Here is a 27,163-nt window from a genome sequence, read left to right on the forward strand (position 1 = left end):
GCCACGTGGCACCCCCTGATTGGCGTCAATTTAATAACCGCAGCAGTTATTACCACTACTGCAATCATGTCACGGCGCGTCTTTTTATGCAAAAAAGGGGGGGAAACAAAAAACTGTACACTCAAAAGATACGCATAACAGGTGTATATCTCTGACCCCGGCTAGAATCCCAACAGCCGCCCGGCATCCCGGGTTTGCAGCGACAGCTTTTCAGAGTCCAGTTAAATCAAATGTCAGGAGTGTACTTGCCCACCAAACCGTGCCCAAAATTCGAACTTAAAATCAAATGACTAACCAAGTCAACCACGGAGTCTCATCCCCATGTGACCCCGGGCTTAGAGGGCAATAAATCAAACAACCCCCAAAATTTTCCAAAGTATTTCAAGGACTCTCACCTTGAACTTAAGTCAAATGACTAACCAAGTCAACCCCGGAGTCTCATCCCCATGTGACCCCGGGCTTAGGGGGCAATATATCAAACCCCCAAAATTTTCCAAAGTATTTCAAGGACTCTCACCTTGAACTTAAGTCAAATGACTAACCAAGTCAACCCCGGAGTCTCATCCCCATTTGACCCCGGGGTTTGGGGGCAGCAAATCAAACAACCCCCAAAATTTTACAAAGGCGCCGCGGCACAAGGGCAATTACTCTACTCCCCCATCCGGGTAAACTCGCATAAGGGAGTGGGGGGCAAATGATAGCCCATAATAAGTCAGGCCCAATTGAAGAGGCCCAGGGCCCAAACATAAGATCCCAGGACACGTGGCGGCATCACCACCGTCCAGGTTCCCGGGATCCAGAACGTTCCTACGCTCTGGATCTGATAGTACTCTGACGGATTCAGCGTTGACCTTGGGGAGCCCAGGACACGTGGCAACATCACCACCTTCCAGGCACCCGGAATCCAGGACGTTCTTACGGTCCAGATCTGATAGTACTCTGACGCATCCCAGGCGTCCAGATGCCCTACAGTCCAAAAGGCCAACCTACGGTCCAGATGAAAAGGGACAAACCCCTAAACCCTAGTAGGAGGCCTATAAAAGGTAGAACAGAAGGAAGGTTACAGGTTACAAGCTGATATACTCTCTCTCTCTCACATATACTTACATGCACACACGTATTCTTCACAAACATATCTGCATAATCCCAACTTTGTCCTTCTTCTCCTCAAAACCCTTTCTCATCCTCACGTCGGAGGTGCCGCGGGGACGCCACCCCCCTCCGGTTCTGTTTTACAGGTTCCCACCCTACAGTTATACCGCACACGGCCGTCGTCACAGCCTAAAAGGAGTTTGAGCTCGGGCCCTACAAGGAGAAGGTCCCGGGGCGATCTGGGATTATCAAATGGTAAGCTAATGTAATTAATTATTATATTATAAACTTTATTATTTTTATAATTTATACAATTAAATGAAACATTTCAAAAAGAAAATAATATAAAAGGAAAGGGACAGAAAATAATATGCTATTCTATTCGGTTCTTTTTGCATACAATAATCTCTGTAAAGAGAGAATTGCTGCCTTGAACTCTTGTTCGTTAAATGTAGGAGGTCAAAATTTTGATTATCTAGTGTGCGTAAATTTAATTAGCAAAGTAAAAATACTTAGTTCAATTATTTAAATAAATATAGGTACAAATATTTCGAAACGGTTAGGGGAAAAAGGGTAAATTTTTTTTAAAAATGTATAAAACATATATATATATATATATTCACGTTACAAATTTTTATTTTTAGTAGCGGGAGATATCAAAATTAATTCTCAATATTTTTCTTGAATTTTATAGTACGACATTTGACACTTTTTAATTTGCAATCATAACGTATGCACAAGGGATAATCTCTTGTTAATTAAAAAATCTATCAACACCCCTGTTACATTTTGTTCAAAAAAAATCAAAAAAAACACCCCTGTTACATAGGCATTTGAAAAATATTCACTTCTTTCATATTCGTTAATTATGAGAATGATCAATTAAAATGATATCAATATTCTGACTTGTTCACTCTCCTCAGAAGACCAATATTCAACTAGACAAAGCTATAAACAATTCTCCACACATTAATACAAATTTCTCAAGTTCATGAGCATGATGATTTTCGTTCAATACTTCATCAACTGATCATATACTCATCTTTTAACTTTATTTGAATCACAAGTAAAACTTCATATATATGAAATGTTGATTAGCTGGAAATGGTTGTTTATAAGTATTAGTTAAAACTTAACATCTGCAACAAACATGTTGCTTCTCTTAAACACACAAATGTGAGAAGTCACCATCAGGCAAAGTGGGTAAGACGCATTGACAGAGATTAGGCAAGAGTGGAAGCAACAATGCTTTGTCTCAGGCCACTCATCTTTATACAAGACAAATATTGCACTGGACTTCTTTACTGTACAACTCACTTTACTTACCAAATATAGGAGAGCATCAACCTTTCTAGAAAACTGAATCTCTTTTCTTATTGTATATATCCAAATGACAATTATCACTAGATACTAGCACCCTTTGTATGATATTGTTACTTCTAGAACATTTGCATAGAAAAGCAAAAAGTATAATTTTTATTTGAGAAAAGGTGATGGTTCCGTGATTCATGATATCCATTTATAGGGCTGAAATTTAATTAGACCTCTTGATAGAAGGGATTTTCATCAACCTTGCTAGTGCAATTTACCATTTAACCACGATAACTTATGTGACGCAACAATAAAACATTACAGTTCAACAAAGTGTATGTGATGCTAAATTGGAGGGATAAAGGAAATAAATTAGAAGACTGCGATTGTTGTGCAACACAATCAACCCCGTAGAGAGTATTTCTTCCCTGTAAAAGCTTGAAATTTTGGCTCTTCTTTTGCCGAGGGCTGCTCTGGTTTTGTCTCCTTTGCAGGTTCCTAAAAAAAAGAAATTCCAATAGCTTAAAATGCATGATACAGTCATACTGTTGAAACTCCAAGTATAAAATTACAAAACTCATTAATTACCTTTTGTGTTCCATTTGACTTGTTTGCATTTGATCCAAACACAAGTTTACCCTGAGACTGGCGAGAGCTACTTTGGGTGCTAGATCCTGAAGAAGGCTGTCCCCTACCATTGGAAGTGACAGGCTGCTTGTCTCTGGACCCAGAAGAAGAAACTGGCGGAGGCTCATATTTCAGAGGCTTCCCATCCAGACGTCTCCCAGCTCCAGTGAAAGCATTGAACTTTGGTTCAGCCTCTGCTGCAGCCTCTTGATCTGAAAATATTTACAACATCAATTTATGCATGTAAGACACAAATATATATATCATTTAAATTCGTTATATGTTTGTTGTTTAATTAGATAACGGAATGTGGAAACAGAGGGAGGGAGAGTTTACAAGCTTGACTGGCAATGAAAAAAATTATCCAAAGGACAACACAGTCTACATGAAGTGAACCGCACAGTCTACATGAAGTGAACCGACACCTGAAGGGGACTATAATGGCAATCTCAAGACATAACATTACTAGGAGTTCATGCCAGAGTAAATATAATACCTTATAAACCCTTGCAGCACATAATCCTTTATTTTTATTTTGATATCTATTTTGATTTGTATCTGTTATATATTCGAACTCGATATTATACACTCATATGGAACGCATTACATTATTACATCCTTGTTCAACATGCTTCTTTTACTTATTATATTTTTTCTTACTTAGAAATTGGTAGCACATTTTATCATTAAAAAATAAAATTTCAAGATAACAAAAAATTATCTAAGTTTGAATATCAACAAGTACTTTGAATTTCACTGATCACAACATTATGTTAATTTTGTAGTTGCCTTTACGCTGTGCTCCCGAGTTAAAATCAGGAGAGGAAAGAGGAGAACTGTTTTTTTTTTTGGAAATTTTCCTTTATAGTTGTGCTCCCGACTTTTTTGAGGAGAGGAGAAAAAAATGAGAGAAAATTTTCAAAATTTTCCACCCAAAAGTTTCTTCCCGAAAATGGGATTGATTGGGGGATAGCTCTCACACACATAATAATATTATTTTTTGCTTCTCTTCTTTTTCTTCCACTTCTCTTCTTCCATATAAAACTTGGGAGCACAGCGTCAATCCTTATATATAATGATCAATGTAAACATGACATGTGCCACATATGTGTATCTAGATGTATACGTATAAGAAAAGAGAATAACAAGATGTATATGTACTCCCTCCGTCCCAAAATACAAGTCGCTTCGACTTTTTACGCGTACATTAAGGTGTATAAAAGTTATAGCTCCGCATACTTTTTCTAATTTTTTTTGAATTAAAATTTAATATGTATACTTTTATTCAGAAAAAAAAAATTTGAAAAATGATTTGTGGAGCTATCCTTTTTATTCACCTTAAAATACGCGTAAAAAGTCAAAAGGACTTGTATTTTGGGACGGAGGGAGTATTAAGGAAAGTAGATAATTTCCTTTTGGAAATACATACACAACTGCCAAAAATAAGATAATTTATTGTGTCACCCCAGATAAATCCTGAGGTAATCTCAGGAACTTTATTCTCATATATTTGTATGCAGTATGCATGTATGTGTGTATATCACCTATATACCAAGTTTCGAGATCTGACCTTCTACTGGTGTTTTGCTTGAAGGAAGAGATGTGGCAGGTTTTTCTGGTTCCTTATAATCAAGGGGAGGAGCAAAATCCACCTCACAGTCTGTCTCGATGATAGTGATGGCATTGGAAGGCTTTGCCTCAATAATATCTATGTAATACTTTTTATTGTTATATGCTACCATAATACTGTCTCCAGTGGTTAAGCAAGAAAAGTTCCTCAGTGTCGTCTCTAAGCTGTACAATAGAAGGAAGAAAGAAATACTAATTGAAAGCTCTGGAAAAGTGGTGCTCAATTCTAATTTTACATAAGCAAGTAAAAATTATGAAAAGGAATACGAACAGAAAAAACATCTTCAAATATGATAACAAATTGGTCAAGTATTCCGTTGACTTACATGGCTTTTGGATTCGAGATATCCAAAAAGTCCATTGTATGGGGTTGCAGTTTTACATATGTCCCCTTTGGAAGAGTTGCATTCTTAACTCTCACAATATCCCCTTCTTGTAAAAGCAAATTCTCCATCATCTGAAAGGAATCAATATAATATCATGTCACTGTTAAAGAAACTTAAAAACGACAATAGCACAGTTACAATGTCAAGGCAATTTAGATATTAAACACAAATATTAGGAGTCCTACCCAGTATGGCATATATATCATGCCTTCTTCCGCAATGAACTCCAAAACCCCACAATGAGAGACTCGCTCAGTAGCCGCATTCCGCAGCTCAAACAACATTGGATAGTCTATGTGCAGAGATGCTGCAGTATCCATAGGATCATATTAGTACCAAGATGCATATCAGTATACTATATTTTGGAGTAAAGACCAGCAAAGAAATAAATACTTAAATAAATGTAGAGACAATCAACTAACCAAGGCGATCAAGAGCTGAAGGAGGCATAATAACTGAAACAAAAAAGTGAAGATAATCAGTCTGGTACATAAATCATGATTAAAAAAATAGAAGACATAGATGGATTACTCACTTTTATCACCATTTTCTATTTGTGGCTGCAGCAATAAAAATGAAAAGTAGTATTAGGATCATAAAAATAATACTGAACACAGTGTAAAATCTACTTCATTATCTTTTGAGATCAAATAGTGTACTAGACCAAGGCAAGTAAAGCTTCCAACCTTGTCAATAAAGGATGCTGGGTAGCATCTGTAAGTCTGCTCAAATGATGTTCCATGAAATCCATATCCTTCAAAAAACTGCAATAGCACAAATAAGCATCACAGATAATTACAGCACAGATAAAAACAAAAAGCACAAAACTTTACAACATATTGTTAAATCATTATACAATTACTAATATATTGAAGTTCAAAGCTAGCAGCACATTAATAAAAAAAGGTCCAGCTACAAATTCATTGCAATTCGCATGTTTAAAATATTTGAGTATATCTGCAACGTAAATTGAGCAACGCTGCTAAGAATTCATCTTTAACGAAGAAAGTTTCATTCGGCACTTAATTCAGATGATTTTGTATGTCAGATAGTTGAAACAACTATTAATTCTTCAAAAAGCTTCATGCTTGTGTGTTCACTAATGGCTATCAAGACCACATCTTTTTAGGGTCTCAGCCTCTAGATATATGACAGAGTTAGGATTTTTAACTTGGTTGAGATGGAATTTTAGTATATGCAATGAAGTTTAATCTAATTCGTTGCAACTCTGTACTTGTTAGGAATTATATTCATAGGGCATATCAGTTTTGGTAAAGGTTGTATTCTAATTCAAGAGAACAGCTTATAAACATCTAGGACACCGGTCCTTTGCAGACTTTCTCCACAAGTGGGTTGGCAACATGCAAAAAGCTTTCTATCAAAGTTGCAAGCAACCTTATAAATTCTAACTCTAGCTAGATAAATAGACACATTCTAATATAATTCTAATTATCAAAAGGTCCCATACTCATAAACGGTACGGGATTAGCTGAGGTAAAACGAACAGCTGACAGGAATGACTTGACCGTTTGGTAAACTGCAACGACATAGGGTAAGACTAACATCGTTACTAACTACAAGTAAGCATAACAAGGCACACTCAAATCTACAATCACTTGATCACTACATAGATGTAAAAGCCAGATGATCTCGAATTTAACCGAAACCAATAAACAAATTAAGCTTCATCACATCTCACTAAAAAAGCTCAAATAATTACAAATTACAGCTAAACACACAAGAAAACACACACACACACACACAGAGAGAGAGAGAGAGAGAGAGAGAGAGAGAGAGAGAGAGAAATTCACACAAACACTTGAATCAATCAATTCAAAAACAATAAAATTAACACATACCATGGTTGATATCTTTCTGATAATCTTCAATTGTCCTAACCAACAATCACAACTCCCCTAAGCCAAAAAAACACATAAAATCTTGATAATTGCTCAAAAAATAAAGTGATTAAAAAAGTAATCTCAGATTGAATAATCAAGAAAAGGGAATAATGGGTTATACCTAATAAGAAGAATTGGAATATAAAGTTTGGATCTTTATTCTTATTCCTTTCGGAGATTGAAGTTCGTTTGGCAGATAAGCAAGAATATTTGGATGGAGAAACGAATGTGAACGATTGTTTTATGGTAGACGTGGTTGGGCCAGTTCAAATATATTAAAACTGTTGATAAGATTTCTGGGCTTTTAGAGCTCGGCCCACTGTTGAGATTTGTCAAATTCTAACTCTACTCTACCTGGGTGGGATTAGAATTGCATTTTGATTGGTGGAAAAAATGTTGTCAGAAAAATTAGATGACTGGTTGGTAATTTTTATTTTAATTTATGCATATTTTGAGATATAATATATAAAAATAATATTTTTGAGAAGGTTTGATGTTGAAACTGATAACTAATTCTTGCAAAAACTGAAAACAAGCATGGGATATGTTTTTGCTAACAGCAGCTTCTAGACCGATAATACTTTTTCAAAAAGCAGCTTTTAGAATTTACCAAACATATTTCTGACAACTTTTTAGTAAAAAGCTACTCTAATTGTCTGCACAAGCAATACCAAACAGGGTCTTTGTTTTATTTAAAGTGGCCCGGATTTTAGAAAAATGTTTTGAGATTTTTATAGGCACTCGAAGCACACCACGTTGTGCTAAGCACAAGGTATTTGATAATTTAATTTTAATTAAAAATATGATTAATAAAATATAAAATAATAATTTAAATTATTGCATAATTTTAAATTTTAAGACAATAATATTTTTGTGAAAAAAATTATATTTATACGTAAGCTCATTAATGGTTGATACTACTACTTATGATTTTGATAATCTTAGCAAACTATTTGAACTGTTAGCAAGATAAAAACGGTTTGACAGGACTTAACAAAGTGTCCGTGGCTTATAATTGATAACTAATTAATACTTATACCTAACTTAAGCGTTTGAATAACTTTATTTATAAGTTAGGAATTTTTTTACTTAAATGAACTAAAATAAATAATTTTTAAATATAATTATCTTAATTCGTGAATTTAAAATGTTATAACATTTAGAAACATATATTTTAAAATTAAAATTGATAAAAAAGCGAAAAATTAAAATAAGTTGAAAAAAATTATGTTATTACTAATATTCAACTTATCAGCTTAAAAATTATAAATCTAAATTATAAGTTGGGTCGACAAACACTCGTCGATAAGTTGTACTAATAAGCATGGTTGTCCCATTGAACCAAGATTTTGGGATCTCCGGTCAACAAGGTTGAATTTCCTTTGTAACGACTTATATATTATGGGCTTTAGACTCATTCCTCTCGATGATTTCTCAACTATCTTTTTTGTTAACCCTTTGGTCAGGGGATATTGACCTAATATAGTCAATAATGATAACTCTATTTCAGAGTAATTTTCTTACGGAATTAAGTCAACGAAAAATATGCCTCGACATTCCATACAAGTCTCTTTCAAAAGACCAATTTTTCATACTTTGTCATTATGTCCGATTTTGTATGAATTCAAAAGAACTACATACTTTACCAAACATCACTGCTCCAATTTATAATTGAAATTACCAATTTTTAGGGTCATAAAAATTAGAAATATCAATTCACCAATTTACCAAATTTGAGCGTCCTTATATTGATAATTCATTTTGATCTAGTTACTTTATTTGAGCGTCCTCAAATTAGCAACTTAACCATAATTTTTGAAGTCATTGATTTTGGTTCACATTTAGACTTACGCATCTTTCACCAAATCTGAGTCTTTTCTCACGTGTCCGATTTGACAAACTAGACCTACTTTTATGCAATACTGTTAGGCACATTTCCAATAAAAATACAGTCAACCATTTTAAGACCAATATTTCACCCACTTTTGTTTGGGTACACAAACCTTTTCAAGGCAACCTCACACTTATAAGGATTTCGAATGTTCCATGTTTGGACTACATTAATAAGCTGAACATCATACTCATCTTCTTTCAGTTTAGGTGCATCCTAGATTAAGAACCTCATAAGATTCAAGGTGGTCAAGTAGAACAACAATTTTTTCTCCACCTCTTAAAATTCAACCCACTGACTTAATTTCTCCGATTTTTTCGCATGAACGGTTACCAATACAGCCGTATTTGACACCGCAAGGATCGCCGTATTAGGAACTGCCTCATCAGTCTTATGCCCTTCACTAGACAAGCTGGCTCTGAACTCCCGTCTTATCTCAAATGCACGGAAGAAATATAATAGTAAATAACCCACATTCGGTGATTCTCGATCACCCGATACGTTAGGGTTAATTAGCCACATGTTGAATTCATTTATCAACATACAAAATTGATATCAATATTGTCTTAAAATTCAACCCACTGACTTAATTTCTCCGATTTTTTTGCATGAACGGTTACCAATACAGCCGTATTTGACACCGCAAGGATCGCCGTATTAGGCACTGCCTCATCAGTCTTATGCCCTTCACCAGACAAGCTGGCTCTGAACTCCCGTCTTATCTCAAATGCACGGAAGAAATATAATAGTAAATAACCCACATTCGGTGATTCTCGATCACCCGATACGTTAGGGTTAATTAGCCACATGTTGAATTCATTTATCAACATACAAAATTGATATCAATATTGTCTTATTAAGTATTTCCTGGACTACCATAATAAACTCATGTGTCACTCCTGTAGTATACTGACACTAACACAAAAATAATAATTTAACCGGATGAACAAATTCAACTAGAAAAATTAATATTTTGTGCCGACCTCAAACCTGTACTTTTTAAATACCAAGTCTAATGAGGTTATTTTTTCCCGACCGAATATTCATATAGAATTTTTGAAAAAATGCTACATAAGCAAATTGGCCATCACAAAACACTTTTGAATATCAGACATATATTTGCTTACAGGAAAATCATTCTCTACAAAAAATCTAACTTGTAAATTTAGAAATTAGAAGTACGGGAATGAAGCACATGATATACATATAGTCAAATTAAAAGCTACACGACTTATAGAAATGAATTCATGTCAACCATCACTAGAAATTTAATTTAACAATAAATAACAACAAATCAAGTGACATATTCCTAAGTCCCATACACATAGCATATTAATAATAAAAAATCCCTATGTCCCTTTAAACCTGGATAAGCTAATCATTCGAATTAAAAGGTAGCTAGTTATGCAATTAAACAACAAAACTAGAGCAACAAAAGCATAAATTGCTAAACATGTATCAATTATAAATCTTGACAAATGGTTGTAAATTACAGAGACAAACTCCCTCTTTTTAATATTAAAACACAAACAACATTAAAAATAACATATATATATATAAACTAATTAAGATTAACAAGTTTTTTTTAACTAGTATGTTTTATTAGAAAAACACAATTGTGGGCAGGATGCTAATATAACAAGACAACCACACATTTCAATTTAATGATCAAAGATTCACACTTTTGAACTAAAACAGGGACCACTTAAACATGCAGGCAGCAACAGCAAGCATAAATATAAGAGCACGCTACTCGAATTAATATACAAGCCAAGAACATAAGCAAAACCATCCATATTGACTTGACAAAATAATATCCGAGGAGACGATTACAAAATCTATCAAAGCCGTTTATCGAAACTCATTTATTACTCTAAAAAGAAAATTAGAAATGAATTTTAAAATAAACCGTTACAAAAGCAGATCTCATGACAAGGCCCAGGCAAATAGAAAGAATGGGTTTATAACTTAAACATGCCTTGTACTACACACATATATACTCTAAAATTGACAACTTAGACCTACAAACGCAATCCAGTAACCTCTTGAAATATAATTATGCATGCATGAGATAGACATGACCGTTAGCCTATTATACAATCTTCTACAATATTATATTATCAAATTTAAACAAACATAAACTAGAGAGAATGTACCGCATATTAACCAAGAATATGATACACATCCATATAAAAATTTTCCAGATTTTTATCAATTAACACAAGAAATTATCCCAAAAAGAAATTGAACAGTCCAACAAGCAGTTCCCCTTGCCCAAACACCAATGCCTATCGAATACCACAATATCGAAACACTATAGACAATAAATTATAGACATTAAGTCAATCACGATAGAAGCATAAAATATTAATTTATATCTAAACATGTATAATATATTATCATCCACTCTAAAACAATCATGACAATATATTTAATAAAAAAATGAATAACACCAACATACAAGAGCTTAAGGCTTAAAAATATGCATGAACCAGAAGTATACAATCAAAACACAATCATTAAATACTGGAACGTAGCACATCAATAATATACAACCGCATGTATGTATAAAGTGGGCAACACCAAGAACATTTAAACACACAAAATATACTAATACCATGAGAACTAAAAACAATTATTTAACACATTATAGTAGTGGAGAATCAAAAATTTTATACTCCCGAATCAAACTCAAAAAAATTAGTTTTGTCAATATAAACTAATTCTTAAGAATTAGGTTATCTGGTTTAAGCTTGTAAGGAGTAAATTGTATGAGTATACCTTTAGAGAAGATTACAATAACAAAGTACCAAAAATATCTTTCGAGTCACGTGAAAACCACGCTCTCCTTAAAATAGATAATCCCCCTTCCGTGTGGTGCTTGAAGGTTGATTGGCTTCTGTCTCCCTGGATACAATGAACAAATGTGATTTTCAAGCACTTAACAAACCCTCCTTCCACAAACTGAACACATATCACTACTATCTCACAGAAATAGAGCCTAGAGCTCTAAAAAGAATGAAAGAAAAGAATAAAAATAACATCTATTTTATCACCCTCTAACAATGAAGCAAAAGATTTTTATTAATAGGGGAAGAAAGATTTGTAACTTATAAATCATTAATTTATAACCTACATACTAATGAATAAAATCAAAACTAGCTCATTAGTATAGGAGTTACACAAATTAAAATATAAGTTACAAAACAAAAAATAATTAAAGATCATTTTGAATAAAATTCAAAATGATCCAACACTCTCTACTTGTGAAAATGAATGGATCGGAAGGAGGATGTGTTCTTAATTTTGGGGCTTCAATCGAGATGGCCTAGGCTTCTTAGGCACACGAGGAATCGGCTTAACATTTTTTTCTGAAATCCCAATCAAAGATAAGTTGTACCAATGCCAAAAATTGAATAAATTGAAAGAGAAGATTCACTTTTCGGAATTACAAGATACATGATTCCTTCAAAAGTAAAAGTTGAATGATCGAAGTCTCCTTCAGCCTTTCGTGTGAATTCCCCAGCGGCGGATTTGAAACTTGTGGGCCCTTTGATTCCATCTCTCGAGTCTCGAAGAAAACCACCCACCCCCGAATCATAATATACTAATTTATATTAGTATTTTTTTAAATATTTATATATATATAAATATCTTAGAATTATATTTATCATCCATTGTTATGCTAATACAAAATAACTATTAAAATACTTTAAGAAATTAGTAAAATAGCATGTCAAACTATGAAAAGGCATGTCTGATTAGTTATTGTCATGGTATACCATCTTGGCATTCTCGTACCTCTGTGACATGTACCCTACATCGAGCCCATCTAATAATATGAAAGTTCTTTAATATTTTTTTCTTTTGTGAGGGGAGTTTTTCGGTGTTGATTATATAAGTTCACTGGACATGACAATTGTTAAATGAATGGAAGGACTTAATAATTCTAAATAAGTAAATAATCAAATCTATCAACATCAATTTTATTTTGGGGTCCTGTTCCCTAACAAATGAACAATCATTTGTCAGGAAGACTTTACACAACAATCACCTTTTAAACCCTTGGATAAAGATTTCAATAGCTAAAATTTAAAGAAAATTACAGTCGACGAATGTTTCTTTTCCGCGAAACAGCTACTATCCGCCCTTTTTTAATGTGGAGCGCTTAGACTATCCACTGTTTTTGTATTTAACAACATATTCAAACCCTTCAATTACTTCAAACCTTCAATTCACCCTACCCAAACCAATTCAAAACCCTAGAAACTCAAATAAGAGATAAGTGAAATTAAATTTGACGACTGAAATCATACCTTTAACTGCAAAGACGACAAAAATTAAAAGATAAGCGGGTTTGCGGTTTCCAATAAGCAAGAATTACAAAATCGCATCAAGAATGACACACACCCAGTTTGAAGGTTTCAAAGCGGGTTAGAACAAGAAACATACATGTTAGATATAATTGATGATATCTGGACAAAAACTATCAGAAGTTCTTATCAGGACTTATATCATCATTTACTGAAGAGTGACGTCATCAGTACTTATATCAGTACTTGATGATCAGCAGATGATGTCATCAGGATTTATCCTTTCAGTAGATATTCGAGGAGGAAAAGGAAAGTAGGAATTCAAGGAGGTGAATGACTTTATCTCAGAAGCAATCATACATGGATAGGTTTTTTTTATTGTAATAGAATATGATTCCTTATTTGATTGTGTAGCTGTGCTCTATATAAAGCATATATTAGGTTTATGCTATAAGCATTGCGAACATTGTTATATCATTCGCATAACCTAGCAGCTCTCAAGGATATTTATTCATCCTTTTGAGAGAGTACATTTGTAATCAGTTTTATCTGTTAATATAAAAACTGTTGATTCTGTTGAAGCTTTGTCGAATTATTTGAATAAACTTATTCACCCCCCTCTACAGTTGATTACGGACCTAACAATTGGTATCAGAGCTTGTTGTTGATATACAAACAGTTGCAGATCTGAAAATCAATCTTTAATGGCGAACAAAGAAGAACCACAGAATCCACAACCACCACCCCCAACCACATCACAGGTTAGCAGTAACATGAGTAGGTATGAAGCCATCAAGGTGCCAATCCTGAAGATACATGAATATCCAATCTGGAAAGTCAGGATGGCTATGTGTTTGGAAATCACAGATCCTGAATATCTAAGGAGGAGTTATGATGGTCCTCATAAATCAATGAAGGTAGCTGTTTCTGTTACAGGAGAACTAGAAAAGATGGTTGACAAAGAAAGGAAGGACTACACTCCTGAAGATCTTTCATTTATTATGAAAGATGCTAAAGTCAGACACATCTTGCACAACAGTCTTGATAGTATTATATCCAATAGGGTTATTGGATGTAAGACATCAAAAGAGATATGGGATGCTTTAGAAGTAAAGTGTCAAGGCACAATATATCAAGAAGAATAGGAGGACGGTACTTACTCAAGAATATGGGCACTTTGACTCAAGATATAATGAGTCCTTAACTGAGATCTATGACAGTTTTAGAAGCTGTTGAATGACTTATCTCTTGTCCACAAGAAATATGATTTAGAGGACTCAAACTTGAAGTTTCTACTTGCTCTCCCTGAAAAGTGGGACTTTAAGGTCACATCAATAAGGGATAACTATCAACTTGATGACACACCTCTAGATGAGATCTATGGAATACTGAAAACTCATTAACTAGAGATGGAGCAAAGAAGTAAGAGAAAAGGATCCAAGTGTAGACCAGTTGCACTCAAAGTTGAAGAGAAGCCAAAAGAGAAAGCTAGGAAAAAAGGCTACTCCAAAGGAAAAACTATTATTGCAAAGTTAGATACTGAATCATCAAACTCTGCTGATGACTTAAATACTGATAATGAATCAGATACTGACAGTGATCATGATAACAATGAAGACATGGAGCAAATGGCTGCTCTACTGGTTAAAAGCTTCAAGAAGATGGTCTACAAGAACTTCAAGGAAGGGAGAAGATTTTCCAGAAAAGGTTCCAGTTTCTCAAACTCCGATAAGAGGAACAACAGAAGAAATACTAACTGAAAGAAATCAAAATCTGGAAAACTTGACAAGTGAAAGGAAAGATGCTACAACTATGATGGAATTGGATATTTTGCAGCTGATTGCAGAAAACCCAAAGCTGAGGAGAAACAAGCCTTGATCTCAAAGAAGGAAAACTGGGATGATTCATTAGAATCAGATGATGAGGTCAATTATGCTCTCATGATAAATGCTGATACAAAGGTTGACAATGATGAATTAAAGGTACCTCAGACTACTCTTGCTTTTGATACTGATGATATCTATAAATTAAGATTGTTTCTTAAATCTCTGCATGTTAGTTATAGGGATCAAACCTTAGAAAATAATAGAATCAAGAGTGAAAACTCTGAGTTAAAGAAAAGGAATGATCACCTAGAAGTTGAGTTGCTATCTATGCTAGAAATTCAAAAAGAAAGAGATAATATTGTTTATATTAAAGAAAAATTGTTAGAAAAACATGCTTATCTAAAAAAGGAGTTAGTTAAAGAAAGAGAGGTTATTAAACTTTGGACTAACTCAGGAAATTTTAGAGAACGGTCGTTGGGGATCAGGATTAGGATATGCTGATAGATCTAATTTTGATAAGAAAATTGAAAAAGAAACTGAGAAAAATAAACCAGTAAGTACTGATACTAAGGTCAAACTGAACAAGGTTGAGTTAAAGACCATTAAGTTTAATCCAAGTGCTGATGCTGTTAAATCAGTCAATGAGGTAGGTTCAACCTCAGCACCTAGATCAAACTTAATTACTGATAAGAGTGAACAGGTTCACACAAAATCATTAAATATTGGTTTAATAACTCAGAAACAGTTTAAGCAAAAGGTGAAGGATTTACACATGAAAGACAAGAATAAAAGGCCTAGGAAAAATAGAAATGACAAGGTAGGTGTTAATAAGAATGATAATTATATAACTCCTACCAATGCACCCAACAAGGCTTTTTTGAACTGTGGTAGTACTAATCATGTTGCTAATTCTTGTAGGAAGAATAACGAGATAAATATTGTTCCTCCCAAATTAGAGTTTAGGAATAGAACAATTAGATATACACCACAAAATCCTTGTTTTCATTGTGGTAGTATTTGGCACTCTATTTATACATGTAAGAGTATCACAGTTTATATTATGATTATTATGAACTGAAACCCTCTTTAAATAAAGCAAAATCTGTTTCCACATGTGTAAATACTGATAGTAAGGATGTTAACATAAACTCAGATAAAAAGTCTTCTGCTGCATATGTTAACAAACTTAAAAAGGCCAAAGGATCCAAGCAAGTCCGGGTCCTTAAAAATACTAACTAATTTCAAATACTGATTGCAGGGTAACATAAGGAATACTCTAGTCTTAGACAGTGGATGCTCAGGATACATGACAGGTTATAAATCCATGCTATCAAAATTTGAGGAGAAAGTTGGCCCAAATGTTTCTTATGGAGATGTCAACTTAGGAAAAATCTTGGGATATGGCAAAATCAAAGTTGGAAATGTCATCATTGAAAATGTAGCTCTGGTTGCAGGACTCAAGCATAATCTGATCAGTGTGAGTCAAATCTGTGACAGAGGTTACCATGTGAATTTCTATGAGGAGCATTGTGAAATTGTCAATAAGTCTGATGGTAAGATTGCAATGACTGGTGTAAGACATGTAGTTTATATGAAGCCAAATTCTCCACAAAATTTGATGAACCAGAAGTCTGTCTACTTAGTAGAGCATCTGTGGAAGACAGCTGGAACTGACATAAAAGACTTTCTCACCTCAATTTCAACAATATCAATGAACTTGTGAGGAAAGATCTTGTGAGAGAATTGCTCAATGCAGTTTTACTCCTGATGGCTTATATGACTCATGCCAGAAAGCCAAGTAAAGGAAAATATCTTTCAAGAGTAAAACTGAATCCTCCATTCTTGAACCATATCATCTACTTCATATTGATCTCTTTGGTCCAGTAAATGTTATGTCAATTGCCAAGAAAAGGTATGTACTCGTAATTGTTGATGAATATACAAGATACACATGGGTATATTTTCTGCACACCAAGGGTGAATCTCCATCCATTCTTCTTGATCATGTAAGAGAGCTGAAAAAAGGATCAACATACAAAGTGAAGATCATTAGAAGTGATAATGGAACTGAATTCAAGAATAACTGTTAGTCGCTAAGCGACGTTAATGTTACACGCAAGTATACGAGTTCGCAAGTAGTATAAGATATAAATCAGATTCGATCCCACATAGACTGTATTGTTTAACTATCTAAATTATGTACCTAAGCAACAATGTATGGTTATTATTCAATGCTAAGACGATAACAAATTGAGAATGTTTATAACTAAGAATTACGCTAACTATTATAACTACGAGAATAAGATAAACTAAGTTAATATATGATAGACATGTGATTCTAACTTCATTAAATACTTCATTCAATAGCCTTATTATTCTCAACCTTAGCATGCAATGGTGATGACACTAATCAAACAATACCGAAACTGATAAACGCCAACTTTCGTTGCACGAGTACCATTCTACCAGACATCCACAAAAGAGATAGAAGCTGAATAGGCACCAATTATATTGAGACCCTATATGTCTATAGAATTTGACAACATAACGGTTTAAGCACAAGTTATCTATCTTGATTACATAGGGCAAGTAAGATAGGTGAAATGACCTACGAATCATGCATATCAATACATGAACCTATGCTAGCATGGCAAGTTCTAAATCCTTAAATTCACTTTGGCTTCATTAATAATTAACACACTATCTTATAAGTTCGCGATGCTCACAAGACGAATACGCACAACCATAACTAGGATATCATACAATCACCACACACTAAGGCATCAAACAATTTAACTAAAGAAATCCATAAATAAATCCGCTAGAACCCCACGATAACGATTAGCCCATAATCGAACTCATCGCCAACGTGTGTTCCAATGAAAACATGATATAGCAAATGTAGTCTTTATACGAATAATTAAACCAAATTACAAACAAGAGTAATGGTTCAACAAAACAAGAAACAAGCATCCAAATTACAACTCAAAACAAAGATTTACAAGAATAAACTAGTTCGTCTCCGCCTTTGTTAAATTATGCCAAAAGGTCTCTTGCCGTCTTCTCCCTCCTTGATGTCTTGATATCTCTGAATATCTCTTAAAAAACGACCTAAGTTATGCTTATATAGCAGTCCATGTATCCCAGAAGTCCAACAATTTGAATTATAAAACAATCAGGATTTTAATATCCCGACCCAGCACGGCCGCGCGCTTCACCAGCGCGGGCGCACTGACTTTCTGTTCTCCCGGCACGGCCACGCGCAACACCAGCGCGGGCGCGCCTGCCTTCTGCCAAAACTTCATTTTTTTCTTCTTTATTCCTTGCAGCTTCGAGCCAGTCTTTCAAGCTATTATTCCAACACATCCTAAACACAATATTAACATCAAAACAATGCTAATTCATCTGATTCACGAAATAAAGCCTGAAATGCAAAAACATTTGAAAACACGTTAAAACACCAACAACTTGAGTACAAATACACCAACTCAAAGCTTATTAGAGCATAAATAAGTGTCATAAATGCCACTTAACACACCCCCAAACTTGAATCGATGTTTGTCCTCAACCATAAACAGACTCAAATAACAAGAAATAAAAATGCATGAATGCAACTAATATGAATGCAATGATCCCCAAAGAATAACTAAGCCAATAAACTAGCAACACCTCAGCAAATATAATTATTCGCATAAAGATCCATCAAATCTCACAAATCAATCTACACACCAGAGACGTGCGTGTGTGAAAATGCTTACAGATATACTATTGCAACTAGATTGACAATCATAACCCACTACTTATCAAAACCAATCACAAGTTTATAAATAACATAAAAGCTAGACTCAAAATAACTTATAACACTTCAATTCTTATATCGGAGTTAACATGGATTTATGCTTTTATTCACAACAAAACAACACAAATATGCTTATTTGATCGTGCAATGAGTGAGGTCCACAAAAGACTTATACAATAGTACCCATGTAGTGAGCGTTAGGTTAGCGGATCCCAGACTATAGAAACCTTAAGTCACTAGGCACAAAGTCCCCTAAGAACTTAATAACTCGAGTACTAAAGAGCCCACTCATGATCAATTATGCATAACACTTATTCTTTTTTTTTCTTTTTTTCAACAATTTCTGAATGAGTGCGTTTCGCTCCATCTCATTCAACCCTAGACTACTCATAAAAATATGAGCCGACTACTAGCCATTTGACATCTAGCCACAAAACTAGCAATGAAATCCAATTTCTCCAATTTCTAAATATCCATGTCTTTTATTATTAAGAGAATACCCTAAATTCTAAATATAAACTAGCGATTAAACCTCGACAAACCAACAAATCATGACTATGATCTAGCACTGTAGCAACCTATAAGACTTAGTGAAATACAAGTGTCTCTAGCATGCAAATTAATCCAATAAGACTCAACATCACTAAATACGACATCACTACACTAGCATCAATATCACCAATTAATCGGAAAATTATCTAAGGGAACCATGATATAATGCAAATGCATGAAACTACATGAACAAATTATCATAAAAACTAACAAATTAAAAAAAACTACATGGCAAAATATATGCAACTAGATGAAATAAAACTATCATGAACATGCAACTATATGAGACTCACACAAATATATTCCTTCAACTACTACCCCCAAACTTAAAATATTCACTGTCCTCACTGAAGGTAATAGTAAGGAATCAGGCATACCTACTCTGAATCAGAATCCTCACCCTCAAAGGGTGGAGTGTCAGGTGTGTCCGGAGGTGGATACACAGAATCCTCACCAAAAACTGGCCCCTGAATGTTAACTCCGGTGGCTCTAAATGCAGTCCCAAGTGCCTGGATGAGATCGCGTGCAAACCGACTGTGGATGTCGTGCATCACATCCATCCTCCTCGCAAGACGCCTATACTGCGTCGAACTCAAACCAGCTCCAATATCTGCTCCTGCTGCCTCCCCCTGTTGCTGCTGTTGCGATCCTGACTGTCCAGCCTCCTCTCCATACTGAGCTCTCCAAGCTGCTCTACGGGTATGTTGAGAACCTCCTGCTGTAGCTGCTTCCATAGGCACACCACCTGGAAAATGATCATATGAGTAACCAAGCCCCTTAGGATCGGGCTTCCCTCCATACCACTCAACCATGTTGTGCAGCGTAGAACTGTCAATAGGAGCACTGGGAATCTGAAGCTGCTCATGTGTGGGCCAATGAACACCAACTGCCACACACAACTTCATCACAATGGAAGCATAAGGAATAGCCCCAGTAGTACCTCCTCTCAAAAACCTCAGGATCCCCTGATATATCACCATCCCCAAATCAATGTAATCACCCTGCAGAATACCCCAAAGCAGACGAGCACACTCCACCGTAATCTCATGCACATACGAAGATGGCATGATGTTAGCACAAATAAACGAGTTCCAAGCCCGTGCATACCTATTCATGCATGAAGCAGGGAACGTGGAGTAATCAGTAGTGCCCCTCTTGAACTTCCAATGAGTCTCAGACATACAGAGAGTAGCAACGATGAGATCCAAATCGAAGTCCTCAGGAGTCTTATCGTTCCAAGTGTCCTGACCCACCTTTCTCGCAGGCTGCTCAATCACTGTCCTGATAGCCTCAGCACTGTACTCAACAGTCCTCCCCCTCACCACTGTAAAACCATTCTTCTCCACCTTGGCGTTGGCGTAGAACTCCCGCACAACACTCATGGGCACAGCAGCGGGAGCCTCACAAAAAGGAATCCAGACCATCTCCAAAATCATCTCCAACAGCCTACCATCTTTTCCCGATGGCAGAAATCCTCTCTTCTTAGCAATAGGCTTCGAGAGAAGACTCGTGTACTCCTCCTCAGCCTCAGGAGTAGAGAACCCAGGCCTCACACCACTCACAGTTGAAGAATCGGTGGCGCTGCTTCCAACTTGAGTTCTCTATCTTTTGGGTGCCATCGGATTGAAAAAGAGCGAATACAAACTTAAGTGTTTAGAGAGAATATGTGTTTGAGAGTTTGTGAATTGGTGGAGAAGATGTATGCAAGTGTATGTATTTATAGGTGGAGGGGTGTGAATTTGATAAGGAATAGAAGTGGGAATTGATTATGGGAATAGTGGGAATAATGAAATTGATTAGGAGAGGGAATTATGGGACTTGGAAGAGTAAAAATCGGGTTAGAATTGATTTTGGAATTAAAATCCCGATTTTCTCTAATAAAATTGCTGTTTTAATTTTTTTTCTGAACAGACTCGGCGCGGGCACGCGCTAGGAAAGCGCGGGCGCGCTCACATTCTGGAAAACCGGCGCGGGCGCGCGCTATGATAGTGCAGGCATGCTTGGTTATTGGAAAAATGGCGCGGCCGCGCGCTTGGCAGCGCGAGCGCGCCCAGCTTCTGTACTTGGCCCCGAATTTTTTCCTTTTTCTGATTTTTTTGTGTTTTTCTCTTTTCTTCTTGCTTCCTCTACCTACTAATGTACAACATACTTGGGTTGCCTCCCAAGAAGCGCTTCTTTTACGTCGCTAGCTCGACATAGAATCTCGAGATCAAGTGGACAATAAAACGGCACTAAACACCTCGCGGTTTGCCATATCACCATAATAATGCTTCAACCGTTGACCCTTTACCTTGAATGCTTGTCCCGGATCATTCTCAAAAAATTTCCACCGCTCTATGTGGAAACACAGTTTTGATAATGAAGGGCCCTAACCATCTTCACTTCAACTTTCCAGGAAAAAGACGGAGATGAGAGTTGAATAAAAGAACTTGTTGCCCCGACACAAATTTCTTGAACACTAGACCCCGATCGTGCCACCTCTTGACTCTCTCCTTGTACATTTTATTGTTCTCGTAAGCTTGAAGTCGAAATTCGTCAAGCTCGTTCAATTGAACTATCCTTTTCTTTCCAGCTGCATCCAAGTCTAGATTTAATTTCTTCAAAGCCCAATAAGCTTTATGCTCAAGCTCCACGGGTAAATGACACCCCTTACCATAAACCAACTGAAATGGCGACATTCTCAATGGAGTCTTATATACTGTTCTATACGCCCAAACAGCTTCATCAAGATTCAAAGACCAATCCTTCCTTGATGGACAAACCACTTTCTCTAAAATACGCTTTATCTCTCTGTTAGAAACCTCAGCTTGACCATTTGTATGAGGATGATAAACCGTAGCAATGCGATGATTCACATTATACCTCTTCATCATGCCAGTGAACTTGCGGTTGCAAAAATGCGACCCCTCATCACTGATTATGACTCTTGGAGTCCCAAACCTTGTGAATATCTGATTGTGAAGAAAATTAAGCACGACTTTCGCATCGTTCATTGGCAATGCCTTAACTTCAACCCATTTTGACACATAATCAACCGCTAATAAAATATACTGATTGTTGCAGGATGAGACAAATGGCCCCATGAAGTCAATTCCCCAAACATCGAAGACCTCAACCTCGAGAAGCACATTAAAAGGCATCTCATCCTTTTTAGACATATTAACCACACGTTGACATCGATCACATTTCAAAATAAACTTATGTGAATCTTTAAACAATGTTGGCCAAAAGAAACCTGCTTGAAGAACACGAGCTGCTGTCTTTTCTTCACCATAATGTCCTCCATAAGCCGTTGAGTGGCAATCTCGCAAGATCCCCCCCATTTCGCTATAAGGAATACATCTCCTGATGATTTGGTCAGCTCCCTGGAGAAAAAAAAACGGCTCATCCCACATATACCACTTCACTTCATGTAGAAACTTCTTCCTTTGAGCATATGATAAGTCGGGAGGCATGATGTTACTCACAAGGTAGTTCACAATGTCTGCAAACCACGGCTCTTCTTCTTGCACTCCAAATAGCTGCTCTTTGGGAAACGACTCATTTATCAATGTCTTATCCAATGAAGTAGCATTAGGATTCTCTAAACGCGAGAGATGATCAACAACTTGATTTTTAGTTCCTTTTCTGTCCTTGATCTCTAGTTCAAATTCTTGGAGCAAAAGAACCCATCTAATCAATCTAGGCTCGAGTCCTTCTTCGAGACGAGATATCAAATTGCAGCGTGATTAGTGAAAACTGTCACCTTAGTCCCAAGTAGATAAGATCGAAATTTCTCAAAACGGTAGACAATAGCCAAAAGTTCTTTCTCCGTAGTAGTGTAATTCAGTTGAGCACCATTTAGAGTCTTACTTGCGTAGTAGACCACATGAAATACGTTGTTCTTCCTCTGGCCAAGAACTGCTCCAACTGTATAATCACTTGCATCGCACATCATCTCAAAATACTCATTCCAATCATGTGCGGTTATGACAGGTGCCGTGATTAAACTCTTATTCAATGTCTCAAACGCTGCAAGGCACTCGTCATCAAATTTAAAAGGAACATCTTTCTCTAGTAAACTACACAATGGCTTTGAAATTTTCGAGAAGTCTTTGATGAAATGCCTGTAAAAACCCGCGTGACCAAGAAAACTGTGATTTCCTTGACAAAATTTTGTGGGGGAAGATTCTCAATGACCCCCACCTTGGCCTTATCCACCTCAAGACCCTTACTAGAAACCTTGTGCCCGAGAATTATGCCTTGACGCACCATAAAGTGACATTTCTCCCAATTGAGAACTAAATTGGTCTCAACGCACCTCTTGAGAACATGTCCACGATTTTGCAAGCATTCATCAAAAGAATCGCCAAAGACTGAGAAGCCGTCCATGAACACTTCCACATTCTGGCCAATCATGTCAGAAAAGATGGCCATCATACATCGCTAAAATTTGGGTGGTGCACCATACAGACCAAAAGAAACTCGTCTAAAGGCGAACATACCGAATGAACAAGTGAAGGTAGTTTTCTCTTGATCTTCTGGAGCGATACAAATCTGATTATAACCCGAATACCCATCCAGAAGACAATAATACTCATGACCAGCTAACTTGTCAAGCATCTGATCAATAAAAGGCAATGGGAAGTGGTCCTTCCTAGTGGCTTTGTTCAGCTTCCTATAGTCCATGCAGACTCTCCACCCCGTGACTGTCCTTGTAGAAATAAGCTCATTCTTCTCATTTGCTACCACAGTAATACCACCTTTCTTTGGTACACATTGAACCGGGCTTACCCATGAACTATTAGAGATGGGATAAATGATCCCTGCATCTAGCCACTCCAGAATTTCCTTCTTTACTACTTCCTTCATGATTGGATTAAGTCTTCTTTGCTGCTCGACTATAGGTTTGCTACCTTCTTCTAGCAGAATTTTATGCATGCAGTAAGAAGGGCTGATTCCTTTGATATCTGCTATAGTCCATCCAATTGCCGATTTGAGCTTTCTCATAATTCTCAAAAGCTTTTCCTCATCGCTACCTGAAAGGTCAGATGCAATAATAACAGGCAGAGTAGATGCATCACCTAAAAAAGCATACCTCAAATGTTCAGGTAAAGGCTTAAGCTCAAGAGTAGGAGCTTGCTCAATAGAAGGCTTGAGGTGTTTAGGAGCTTTGCTCAATTCTTCCATTCCAAGAGATTCAAAAGGCATATCGATCTTCCTCTTCCAGGGAGACGCATTCAAATATTGTAATTGCTCATCTCCTTCGTTATCTTCACTGTCTGAATATCCCAATAAGGCTTTTTCTAAGGCATCAGACCTTAGCATTTGATCAAGTTCCGATGTGACCACCGAGTCGACCAACTCAACTTTTAAGTACTCCTCATTATTAGTAGGAAATTTCATAGCATTGAACACATTAAAAGTCACATCCTGATCCAACTCTCACATTATAAGCTCACCCTTCTACACATCAATCAAGGTTCAGCCAGTTGCCAAGAAAGGCCTTCCCAAGATTATGGGAATCTTCTTATCCTCCTCAAAATCAAGAATGACGAAATCAGCAGGGAAGATGAGTTTATCAACCTTGACCAAGACATCCTCCACAATACCTCGCGGATATGTAATAGAACGGTCGGCCAACTGCAAGGTCATGTAAGTTGGTTTGGGATCAGGTAAGTCCAATTGCTTGAAGATTGATAAGGGCATCAGATTGATGCTAGCTCCCAAGTCACATAAGCATCTGTCAAAAGACACTTTACCAATAGTACATGGAATAGTAAAGCTTCCTGGATCTTTAAGCTTCAGAGGCAACTTCTGCTGCAGCACATCACTGCATTCCTCCGTGAGAGCGAAAGTCTTTAAATCATCTATATTCACTTTCTGAGAGAGAATACCTTTCATAAACTTTGCATAACTAGGCATCTGCTTGAGAGCCTCAGCGAAAGGTATGTTGATATGAAGTTTCTTTAACACCTCCAAAAACTTCACGAATTGCTTGTCCAGCTTTTTCTTCTGCAACCTCTTAGGAAAAGGCGGTGGAGGATAAATATGTTTCTCCCCTGTATTACCCTCAGGCAGAGTGTGCTCAACAGTAGTCTTCCTTGGTTCCACTTCTTCATCCTGCTGCTTTGCTTCTTCCTCAACCCCAGCTTCTTCAGTCAACTCTTGAGTTTGATCGGGATTTGTAACCTTCCCAGACCTCAAAGTAATTGCCTTTACCTGCTCCTTATCTTCCTTCTTTCCTGGTACTTCAGTATTACTAGGCAATGTACCAGGTTGACGATTTAGCAAGGCATTGGCAATTTGCCTAATTTGATTTTCCAAGGTCTTGATAGAAATAACTTGACTCTTGCACATGAGCTTCAACTCCTCTAATTCAGATTTTCCATTAGCTTGTTGCAGCTGGAGTTATTGTTTTGGTGCATACTGCGGTTGCTGAAAACCAGGGGGGTTGTACTGCTTAGCTGGATACTGCTGATAAGGCCGTTGAACAGCATTCTGAGCATTGCTCCAACTGAAATTAGTATGATTGTGGTTGTTTGGATGATAGGTGGCTGGCACAAATTGCTGTGATCGCTGAAAGTTGCTCACGAACTGAGCTGATTCATTAGAAATTACGCACTGATCAGTCTCATGGGCACCAGCACAAATCTCACAGACATTAGTGATTTGATTAACTCCATAATTAGCCAAAGTGTCCACCTTCATTGTAAAAGCCTTAAGTTGGACAACTATAGCAGTTGCTACATCCAACTCCAGAATTCCTACTACTTTTCCCTGAGTCAGTCTCTGGGAAGGATTCTGGTACTCATTAGCAGCCATCAGTTCAATAAGTTCATAAGCTTCATCATAGCTCTTAGCCCACGAGGCTCCTCCTGATGCTACATCAAGCATGAGCCTAGAAGTAGGACCCAATCCATTGTAGAAACAGTTGATAATCATCCAATCAGGCATGCCATGGTGTGGGCACTTCCTTAGCATCTCCTTATATCGATCCCAAGCCTCACACAAAGATTCTCAAGTTTGCTGCGCGAACTGGGTAAGAGCATTCTTGATTGCTGCAGTCTTCGCCATGGGAAATTTAGTAAGAAACATTTGAGCAAGATCTTCCCAAGTTATGATAGACCCTACCGGTAGAGAGTGTAACCAGCACTTAGCTTTGTCCCTCAAAGAGAATGGGAAGAGTCGCAACTTGATAGCATCTTCAGTCACACCATTGAACTTGAAAGTGTCGCAGATCTCGATGAAATCCCTGATATGCATGTTGGGGTCTTCGGTAGGAGAACCCCCAAACTAAACTGAGTTCTGTATCATCTGGATCGTGCTTGACTTGATCTCAAAAGTGTTAGCCACGATGGCTGGTCTAATGATGCTAGACTAAATGTCATTATTCTTTGGCTTAAAATAGTCCATCAAAGCCTTCAGTTTTCTGCTTAATCACCCAGAGCTACTATAATTGGCTCTTCAACTTTCTCTTCTTCTTCTTCTACCTTCTTGTCTTCCTCAAAAACTTCCCTACGAATTACCACAAGTTCTTCCTCGGCTTTATCCACTGTTCTCTTACGAGTACGCGAACGTGTATGCATACACCTTTGCTAGATCATCTGAAATAAAACAAGGAAATAAATAAGTAACAATGTTCGAGTCAGTGAAATGTAACGACCTTTGATGGAAAGCACATAAACTAGAAATTAACACTACAATCCCCGGCAGCGGTGCCAAAAACTTGTTAGTCGCTAAACACACGCTAATGTTACATGCAAGTATACAAGTTCGCAAGTAGTATAAGATATAAATCATATTCGATCCCAGAGAGACTATATTAGTTAACTATATAAATTACGCACCTAAGCA

At 36.6% G+C, this 27,163-nt stretch overlaps 1 protein-coding gene and 1 non-coding gene across 2 annotated transcripts; one reads left to right on the plus strand and one right to left on the minus strand.

The window, feature by feature from the left end:
• Positions 1 to 2,547: 2,547 nt before the first annotated feature.
• On the minus strand, positions 2,548 to 7,203 carry LOC141668071 (uncharacterized). The gene is made up of 10 exons (XM_074474763.1): positions 7,068 to 7,203; positions 6,905 to 6,961; positions 5,732 to 5,809; positions 5,581 to 5,605; positions 5,468 to 5,500; positions 5,231 to 5,352; positions 4,986 to 5,116; positions 4,601 to 4,824; positions 2,992 to 3,242; positions 2,548 to 2,901 (listed from the first exon to the last, which is right to left on the minus strand). The coding sequence occupies exons 2-10, from the start codon at positions 6,905 to 6,907 to the stop codon at positions 2,806 to 2,808; spliced, it is 963 nt and encodes a 320-aa protein (XP_074330864.1). The 5' UTR covers positions 6,908 to 6,961; positions 7,068 to 7,203; the 3' UTR covers positions 2,548 to 2,805.
• Positions 7,204 to 26,261: 19,058 nt separating this feature from the next.
• LOC141682565 (small nucleolar RNA R71) lies at positions 26,262 to 26,368 on the plus strand. Its single transcript, XR_012559826.1, has one exon. It is a non-coding gene; the product is annotated as a small nucleolar RNA R71 (small nucleolar RNA).
• Positions 26,369 to 27,163: the final 795 nt, after the last annotated feature.

The sequence above is a fragment of the Apium graveolens genome, chromosome 1 (assembly GCF_009905375.1).
Source record: "Apium graveolens cultivar Ventura chromosome 1, ASM990537v1, whole genome shotgun sequence".
Taxonomy (NCBI): Eukaryota; Viridiplantae; Streptophyta; class Magnoliopsida; order Apiales; family Apiaceae; genus Apium; species Apium graveolens.